The 10,230-nt window shown below is 53.0% G+C and overlaps 1 protein-coding gene across 1 annotated transcript in view; it reads right to left on the minus strand.

Moving 5' to 3' along the window:
* The window catches only part of MYOZ2 (myozenin 2), a 26,075-nt gene extending 19,684 nt beyond the window's left edge, over positions 1-6,391 (minus strand). Inside the window, exon 1 of the mRNA XM_006106861.3 lies at positions 6,235-6,391. Within this exon, the coding sequence (XP_006106923.2) occupies positions 6,235-6,370 (136 nt within the window). The 5' untranslated portion in view covers positions 6,371-6,391. The remainder of the gene's footprint in view (positions 1-6,234) is intronic.
* Positions 6,392-10,230: the final 3,839 nt, after the last annotated feature.

The raw sequence follows: 10,230 nt of genomic DNA on the forward strand, positions 1-10,230 counted from the left end.
AGCCATCCAGCCACGAAAAGACACGGACGACTGATGTGTGCGGCTCGTGAAAGGGGCCAGTGGGCGAAGGCCTCACTCACCGGAGCCACGGGCAGCTCTCAGGAACGCGCGAGCAAGCAGAAAAACTCTGTGAGCACAGCCGTTGTCACAATTAAGTTACATAAAGTTAATCACTAGAAAAACTAAATTAAAAACAAAGCTATAAAGATTCAGAAGGATCTCTTTCTACATCTTCTACTACTTTTTGCTGTTAGTGTGCCCTTGAGGGTACTTATACCTCCTGTATCCATTTGGTGGAAACTATACCATGTCCTGTTACTGCTCATCTCTTCCCAGGTCGGCCTGCAGTGACCCTGATGGTACTGAAATGGGCTGTGGAGGGAGTATTTATACCACAGAAACCAAGGCATCCTCCCCCCCACCCCCACCCGCCCCCCCAAAAAAGAACCAGTGGTTAAGTAGTTCCTAGCATACTCCTAAACACAGGCAATGTACTTTGCATAAACAAACAACAAGACATAAAGTAAGTTCTCCAAGGTTTTCTTCCCTTCCAATACTTAAATCTCTGATGTGTCCAGCAGGGCCCAGACCGCCTGCGAGCGGAGAGTCGAATGTATGGACTCTCACTGCCTGGCCCCTAAACGCTCAGCCTGAAGAAGGCTGCCAGCTGGGCACAGGGCGTCCACTTCAGCTGTTCCCTGCCCTTTGCCACAAACCCCTGCAGGGTCTTAGCCGCCTGTGTGAGCTGGATGCCTGATAAATGATACAACGCAGTCAGGGTACACATCCTTGACCCGATGGATTAGAAGGTTGTCTCTGTGGCATTAGGTCATCCAATGAAAATAATATCGCTGGGCGTACTTTCCTACTGATGTCATTGGCACCGATGCAGAATTCTCTGTTTATTCTTTAATCGTTTGATGGGACTTCATCTGTTATAGTTTACTGTTCTTTCAAGCAAATCAGGGATGATCTTTGAATAACTATGTAGTTGTGAAAGGATAGATATCAACATATAACTTTAGGGTCTTGACCATAATCAACTCAATTTCCACCAAAAAATCCACAATTTTTAATCTACTAGAAGTACTAAATAATTGTTACCAATGCTCTTTCTCAGTAATGTCCTCAAATGTACAATCTTCTTGTAGTTAAGATTTAAAATCTTACATAAACATTTCATACTGTGGAGCCACACTGCTCTGAATGCTGGGAACAAAAAGGAAAATCATGTTTTATTGGGAGAATAGGAGTCATCAGTGAAAATGTGATCAGCTCCTTTTTCAAACCTTACTTCAATGTGTCGTCTTCTGAGTAGACACTGGGCTTAAATTCCTCCAAAAGGAAACATTCTTTTCTTTTTTCATATTAGTTTTATAGATTAATATTCTGAAATTAAGTTAACAGCGATTTATGTGTGCCCAAGAAGTGCTGTGTTTTACATTTGAAATTGTGATCCTGCCAAAGTGACAAATTTAAGATCAGTAAGTGAATTCCATTCACACCTTGTAAAGGTACCCACTTACAAATAATGGGAGTAAGAGAAAAAGGTACTTTACAGACGTTTCCCATGATGCCTGGCAGCTGTGCTTCCGGTGGAGGGGCCACACCTCTGAGGGGAGCCACCTGAATGCCCAGCTGCAGGTGGGCCCGGGGCTCACTGAGGGGCCTGACTGAGGCCACAAGACTTCCTCTTACCCCAACAGGACTGCCTGCGGGTGGCCCATGTGGATTGAATATGACCCCATGAAATGTACACTGTTGCCCAGTATAGTGTGTTATATAAAAGACTAGAGGCCCGGTGCATGAAATTCGTGCATGGGGAGGGGGTGGTCCCTGAGCCTGGCCTGCACTTTCTTCAATTCGGGACCCCTCAGGGGATGTCCGACTGCTGGTTTAGGCCCAATCCTGCATCAGGCCTAAACGGGCAGTCGGACATCCCTCTTGCAATTCAGGACTGCTGGCTCCTAACTGCTCACCTGCCTGCCTGCCTGCCTGATCGCCCCTAAACACTCTGCCTGCCTGCCTGATCACCCCTAACGGCTCCCCTGCCAGCCTGACCACCCCTAACTGCTCTCCCCTGCTGGCCTGATCACCCCTAACTGTTCTCCCCTGCTGGCCTGATCACCTTCAACCCCTCTGCCTGCATGCCTGATTGCCCCTAACCACCTCTGCTCGGCTCCGCCAACATGGCTTTGTCCAGAAGGACGTCCAGAAGGACGGCTGGAAGATGTCCGGTCTATCCGGTCTAATTAGCATATTACCCTTTTATTAGTATAGATAATAGTACAGACTGTGATTTTGCATAATGCCTACAATTGATTAAAAGTTTATTAATAATTTTCTCTATACTAAAAAGTTGATATTGAAATACACTTGGAACTTCTTTGATTTTCCTATTTTATATCTCTTTGCCTTGATTTGAGTTCTAAGCAATAAAGTTCTCAAAAATGTTAAGAAAAATATTATCTCCTGATAGCTGTGTAAAGCTATAAACATTGAAGAAATGATATTACCAAGGTATTAAATGACACAGATTGAATTCCACAAGCAGAACCATTTAGTGCTGCTGTTCATAGCATGGGCAACAAAGACACTGCGTGAAGGAATCGTGTGGCTTCAGTTAAACACTTGCCAGAAACTACACTGATTTTCAAAATAAAACATCTCTTTTGGGGGGTTATGAGAAATTTTAAACCAAAGAAAACTAACAGACTTGTACACTCAGGCATTAGGTTAAGTTATTTTTCTGCCCTGGACTTTCTGATCTGTGGTCTTGAAGGCCTTCCTGCTGTGCTTGTGTTAATAATGATGACTTGATCAACTACAGTGTAAGATCTGCTTAGACAGGGAAAGGGTCTTCACACAATCTTCCATCTGAAATTCCAGATGCTATGCCCCGTGCGTTTCAAAGCGCCCTGCAGTCCGTGACAATATTGGCATCGCCTTGGTTATTGGTGGAGAAACTCCAAACACGATGTTTGCTTCGGCACACGGCTCGGTAAACAGTGACAGGAACCGGGCATTCGACGTGTCAGCACGCCCAGCCTCCTCATTTTCCGGCGAGGACTCTGATGTGTGGTCTGGACCCCAGGGCTCCTGGGACCCTATTGACCGCAGCACCCCATGTGGACTAGACCTCCCGCGTGCACAAACCAAGCCCTTTTCCTGAAATCTCAGCAGTCCACCCAGTCCTCTTCCTCGTGCTGGGATAGCGGCTCACAGGTTGTGAGGGGAGAAGAACAAAACCAAAAACATACCCAGAGGAAAAACAACAACAAACAAGCCCTCACAGAGCCCGGGTGAGGGAACCGGAGGCGGCAGGACAGCCCCAGAGGCGGGTGCCCCTGCTTCTGAAGCTGTCGGCCATGTCTGTGCCTAAGATCAGGGACATGGGCCCCCACCTCTCGGGGCTGTTTTACTTCCAGTCCCGCTACTTCCGGACAGCAGCCAGGGGTGCTCTGCGCCTCTCCCTCCATCCCGTCCCCCCTTCTCTCTCTGTCAGCGACCTCTGGTCCTCCCCCCGCTCTGTCCTCGGTCTTCAAGTCCCAGCGGAGGTGCTGACAGGGGAAGGTGGTGATCGCTGCAGAACAGGCCACAGCTAACTCATGCGCACACGCTGGCCAGGCCCTTGGGCGGTTCTGTGTGTCTCAGAGCCGCACTTGGACGGTAGCAACGAGGCTCTGACACTGTGTATGTCAACATAACACGGGGCGGCTGCTCCGTGGGCTCGCTGCTGCGGATGCTGATGGCGACCCCGAGGACACAGTGTACCTGGGCAGGGACACCCCTGTTAGTTATCCGCTGGGCGTGCGGCGTCTTCACGTCTGCGTCCGGATGCGGTTTGGCACCAGGCACAGCGGGCGCACAAGGACACAGTTGGGGGTGTGGCTAGTAGCGGCCTCTTACTCGGGTCTGTCCGGTTTCTCGTGGTTCGGTCCATGTGAAGAGCACTCCTCTTTGAGGATAGTTCTCCTTCGGGAGGGTGAAGGCTCAGGTGTAAACCTCTGGTCTTTTTATTTTCACCTTTTCCCACTGCTGATCTCAGAGGCGCCCCTGCTAGGTCTCCCCAACAACGAGAACTGGACCGAACCGCCTCCTCCTGCTTAGAAGGGGCTCGTGTAGCGGCCCCGTGATCACCTTCCATTCTCCCGCAGGCTCCGTGATTGGTGCAAAGGGATGTAAAAAATATGTGACGATAATTCTACAAAAAGAGCTGAGGCACAGGGAAGGGGGCTTCGAGGACGCCCTCCTCTTCGTGTTTATAAGGACAGTCCGGTCCCGTGTGACTGGGTTGGCCTTGTCGTTGGCAGGGAAACAGTCGCATGCTTTGTCCAGCGTCACCCCGCTCTGGGCTGCTGTGCAGTGTTTGGAAGTCTGCAGGGTCGTGCCCAGAACAGATTCTCTGCCATCCGGGCCTCAATGCCGCTTCCCTAAACAATGACACCCCCTGATCTCCAGGTCCCAGAGACCACGCCCGCGGGAACCAGAGCGGGTGGCTGATGCTGCTCCTACGCAGAGAGCTGCTCTGCGTGCGGGACTCAGGGAGACGAGACGGTGAGGGTCCCTGCTAGCTGGCACCCGGGAGCCCCGGACAAGGGCAGAGCCTGTGACTCCACTATGGGGTGGGACTCCCCCGTGACCCGGAGGGGGGCTTCGGGGACCCGCGTGGCCTGGGGCTGAGGCGGTACTGTTGAGGGTTTCTCCCCTTAAGATAGAATTGTACTTTTTAAATATTTTATAAACACCAAAGTTATGCTATAAAAATAACATATTCTTACCCTTGCAGGTCTATGTCTGGACTGATGGAGTAGGGCCCACATATGATTTAGACTGGGTTCCTGAAATGGGTCCACTGACATACGACCATGATGCAACGAGAAAATGAACACGCAGCTCAGGTCTAGTTTCAAGGTAAACAGTTTCGCTTCAAACTCGAGTGACCATCGGATTTTTGCCGCATTGATCAGGTAAAAACCATGTCGCGTAAACTCCGAGGCAGGAAACACGTGAAGGAAGCCTGCACGCGTGTCTGGGGACTTAGGGGCGGTTTCAGTTCTGGAATCTGAGTCCGAATCCTCCTCATTTTCTCCCGAGCTGCTTGGACATCGTGGAACATGGCACGGAGCTGGGACCGTGGGCCCACTGCGTCTCCCAGGAAACAGGAAAGGATCAACCACAGGACCCGCTCCTGCCCGCGCCGTCGGAGCATCGGACACCATCTCCCCGGCTCCCTCCTCTCCCTCAGGGAAGGTGAGTGACCACGCTGCTCCCGGCCCCGCCGCCCTCAGACCTCAGGCCCAGGTCTCAGGGTCATTCAGGGGGAAGGTCAGGCTCTCGTCCAGGAACCGCGAAGCCTCCGGCAGAAGCCACACGTCTGTCGGGAATGGCTCAGATCAGCCCTGAAGGGACCCGGCTCTCTCTCCTTAACATCACGCCCCTTCGCCAGGAACAAAGCCAGTTTCTTTATGACAATCAGCCTTGACGGGAAGGAGAGAGTGGACAGCAACTGGCCTCTCATTCCTCTTGAAAATGGTTTTGAATCATAGGCTCTGAGATGACTAAAGCTTTGCCTGTTCCCAGGAACCGTGAATAAAACATTTCCAACACAAAACATCTCGCGGAGTCAATGACTCAAGGTGGTGACTGGGCTCAGGGTTACAGAGATTCACGATGACTATGAATTCCACTTCACATCTTCTGTTGTTGTTTAAAGGAGGGAAGATAGAGCCTTTTTTGAATGATCTGTGGGCCCCACGGGAGAGTAAATCAAGGTTTCCCAGGGGGAGGGTGGGGGGGGAATGAACAATGAGACAACTGGGAGGCCGGCCCAGAAGGAAGGGAGAGTCGGAGGCTAGTGCTGCTCAGGGGCCAGCCCCGCAGAAGCACATCAGCTGTCAGCTGGCTCATTCCTGCCCAGCAGCTGTTCCTCTGGAAATAGCTTCCAGATGAGACAGGACTACAAAAGGCTTAGTGACCAAGGCGGCTCCACCCCGCGCCGCTGCCCCGGGCACGCCGAGAGCGCACAGCCGGCCACAAGCTAGGGAACACTCCAGGGGGTCCCCCTTAGTGCTGAGCTACGTCCACGCCACACGGGTCTCAGGGTACCGTGTCCCTCACTATGTCCACACCACACGGGGCTCAGGGCACCGTGTCCCTCACTATGTCCACACCACACGGGGCTCAGGGCACCGTGTCCCTCACTATGTCTATGCCACACGGGGCTCAGGGTACCGTGTCTGTGGATTTCCTTCATGATGGCGGCGGCCTGCTGCTTCCTCTGCCTCACCATGGAGCTGTGCGACAGCATCGCCTGTTCCCTGTGGAAACAAACGTGTTGCAGCAGCGGAGGGCTCCCTGGGGGTGTCATGTCATCGTCCCTTTAGAGAGGGTCTCTGCCCCTCAGGAGGAACTGCCGCACCATGTCCCTCACTATGTCTATGCCACACGGGGCTCAGGGCACCATGTCCCTCACTATGTCCACACCACACGGAGCTCAGGGCACCGTGTCCCTCACTATGTCTATGCCACACGGGGCTCAGGGTACCGTGTCTGTGGATTTCCTTCATGATGGCGGCGGCCTGCTGCTTCCTCTGCCTCACCATGGAGCTGTGCGACAGCATCGCCTGTTCCCTGTGGAAACAAACGTGTTGCAGCAGCGGAGGGCTCCCTGGGGGTGTCATGTCATCGTCCCTTTAGAGAGGGTCTCTGCCCCTCAGGAGGAACTGCCGCTGCTCTCGCTGAAGGCTTTGCCTGCGCCTCCCCCGCCAGCGCCACAGCCTGTCGCCCTGGACGGCCGCGTCACAGTGGACAGAGGGGACACGGGGCTCGGTCTTGTCTCTGCACAAGGACCCCCAGGCGGTGGGGATAGGGACAGAGCTGCCCTCCCCTCCCGCTCTCCCGGCTCATGTTCCTCTGTCCCTGTGTCCCTGCTGCCCCCTCCGCAGCATCCCAACCCCTCTCGGCCGCAGACCGCAGAGTGAGGACAGGATGCAGCTCAGGCAGAACGCTTCAGGGGACGGTTTAAAATTGGCATCGACAGCTGTCCTTTAGGGTGAAGAAGGCTCATTTGTGAGTCACAGTCCTGAGCTGTGACAACTGAGGGGGGACACAGGAGGCGGTGCACTCACCTTGCCCTTGGCCGCGCTTCCCAGCAGGATGGCCCGGGTGGAGGGGAGGCCGGGCCGGCGGGGTAGGGGTGCTCCTGGGCCGAGGGTCTACCCCTGAGCCCACGATGGCATGGTCCTCGCTCGGCTCCGGGGACTGCGTCTTGCTGAAGGGCCTGGCATCCGCTGACATCAGCCACTATATATAGCTCGACACTCAGCCACTCAGAGCTTCCTGGCGGGAGAGGAGCGGGAGATTAGGGCTCTGCGCTGTGCTCCGGGGTGAGGCCGTGCAGGAGGCTACACACAGCAGGGCTCTGGGGCGCCTTCTGTTGGAGGGGACAGTAGCGAAAGGGATGGTGAGGGCTGTACGATGAAGGTCACATGCTGCATCGTAGTTGCGATGGTGAGGCACCCATGGGTTAGAACAGAATGGCCCGTTATCAGCAATGGAGATGGAAGTGTGGGCAGTCATAGCCGTGGGACGTCAGGTAGAAGGCAAGCACCTGGCCAGTGTGGCTCAGTGGTTGAGCGTTGACCTATGACCCAGGAGGTCACAGTTCTATCCCAATCAGGGCGCATGCCCGGGTTGTGGCTCAATCCCCAGTGGGGGGGTGTGCAGGAGGCAGCCGATCCATGACTCTCTCTCATCATTGATGTTTCTATCTCTCTCTCCCTCTCCCTTCCTCTCTGAAATCAATAAAAAATATTTTAAAAAAGAAGAAGGCAGGTGATGGGGTGGACCAATAGACCATCCCTTGGCTGGGCTGAGAGAAATGGAGAATGTTCATACGGAGATGTGGGGAGCGTGCTGACATGGACGTTAGATGCCGAGCCGTAGGCGGCTCTGAGTGGACGCTGAGGCTCCTGACCGGGTCGCGCTGTTGGAAGAGACCCTGCGAGGAGTGAGCACACACGTGGGCCCATCTCTGCGCTGGGGTCTGGATTCCCGGGGCGGGAGGTGAAGGGGGAGGTGTGGGAAGTGGCCCTGTGCCTCCGGCTGGTCCTGGGACACAGCGAGCCCCATTCCTGGGCTTCTGCTTTTGTGCCCCCCACTTGCTGGAGCTTCTCCCACATGGCTCTCGTGCACCAGGACTCCGACCTGCCTCCTGAGCCCGCCCTGACTCCCCTGTCTGGAGGCCACAGCGCCACCCTCGGTCTCTGCTTCATGGTTCTCTGTATGTTGTCTACCTTGTTTGTCGGCTTTGGCAAAACATTTTCTCATCGGAACCTAATCGATACCTTCAATGCAGACATTCGCTTAGAAGTGACTGCAATAGGCAAGCTTAAACCACCAGCTGCCGCCTGCCCTGTCAGTCCTCTGGCCAGACACCCACACGCATCACCCGTTTCAATCTCATACAAAACAGCTTCGCTCCCAAGTGGCCACTTAACGGATTTAAGTCAAATGGGAGGGACAGAGACCCCCGGACCCGGGAATTGTACAAGAGGAACATTTGCTTGCCCACACAAGCTTGGTCCAGAGGGAAGCAATCTAGGGCTGGTGTGATGGACGTGACCTTCTAACTAGCGCCTTTGTCCTTGAAATGCAGGCCCCTCGGGCCTCCATGGGGTTCCAGCCCTGGTCCAGGGGTTCTCACTTCAGTTCGCAGGAAAGGTCAGGAGCCAGGCACACTGCCTCCCTCAGAGCACGGCCAGGCGCCGCTCACACTGCTTTCCCTCGAAGCCCTTTGGCGGGAATTCGTCAAAGAGCCATACATCGCTGAGCGAGGTTGGTAACGTGGACTTTCGTCTGCGCGGCCGTGTGGCCAGCTGAAATTCAGAGCTTAACTTCCTGACCAGGGAGATAGATGGTTAGTGGGAGGAACGGCCCTGTTTTGGCCACAAGAACACATCCACATGATGGTATCTGTCCTCTATCATCCGTCTACCTGTCTGGTACCTGCTGGCCTCTGCCAGGGCCTGGGCGTCATCTGGATGGTCAGCAGCCAGGGCTGTGTGGGGCCCAAGGGCACTCGGTGTCCGCTGAATGAATGCGTGGGCTGGAGGGGAACTGTGGGATGCATTGCAGGTCTGGCATGTGATCGGCATTCTCTTCCTGTTAGGTCAAGCCTTGGGGGGAATAGGGTCGTAACAAATGAGCAGTCCCTGGACTATAAGAAGACAGTGTCTGCTGGTGACAGAAGTGGTTTCATATGCGATTGAAACAGGCGGTACGTTCTGGTGTCTGATCCTGAGGTGACAGGGTTAAGCTAAGCTACTGCAATTGCTTCGGAGCAAATGTTTGTGTTGAAGGTGTTCATTAGGTTCCGATGAGACACCCGGTTAAAATCCCCTCGGCAGGCCCTTCAGTGGTCTTTCCAGGCTGTCCTAGCATTGACTGCAGCTGCTAGTCTGGTCTCTCAGGCCTTGGTTTTCCCGTCTGTGAAATGGAGATTCCGTTTCTACCACGTGGTACCATGGACACCTTCCATGTCGTAGTTTTAGAAACGTCTGACACTTAATGAAAGTTTCACACTGTTATTCAATGCTATCACTTATTAGTGTTATTCCTGCAAAAGGAAAGGGTGTGGAACCTTAGCGTAATCAACCACCTTATTCAGTAAACGATAAAAATATATTCAGCAGCCAACCCGCCGCTTTCCTATTGGTCACCTTCGTATGTTTCCAGCTCTGGGTTATTTTCAGTTCCACAGGTTAAAATTCTTATTTCAGTTCCTACAGGTTAAAATGCTTATGTTGATTTTGGTTTCCAAAATGAAAAGGAGATATTTTAAGTGTTTTTAAAAATGTATCAACTTGCTTGGTTTTGTTTATTTTTTCCTGTGCTACTTAAAACTGCTTTGCCTTATTTTTTAAGCTCATATATACCTATTTCTAATAGCTTTCTGGTTTCTGAGTTATTATTTGTTCTGGAAAAAGAGAGAAAAATTGCTGTGTTGTAGGTTGAGACCGTACACGCTGTTCATGGGCTTCGTGCCCCAGAAGCCACATCTTAGCCAGAGCGCAATGGGTGTTAGCAAACACTTTCAGTTTCAAATCGATCCTGAAAGCCTGTGTACTTCCATTTTATTTTATACTAGAGGGCCAGTGCACGAATTCATGCACGGGTGGGGTCCCTCCACCTGGCCGGCAATCAGGGCCTATTGGGCCGGGGGGGGGG

This window comes from Myotis lucifugus, unplaced genomic scaffold, assembly GCF_000147115.1.
Source record: "Myotis lucifugus unplaced genomic scaffold, Myoluc2.0 scaffold_929, whole genome shotgun sequence".
Lineage (NCBI taxonomy): Eukaryota > Metazoa > Chordata > Mammalia > Chiroptera > Vespertilionidae > Myotis > Myotis lucifugus.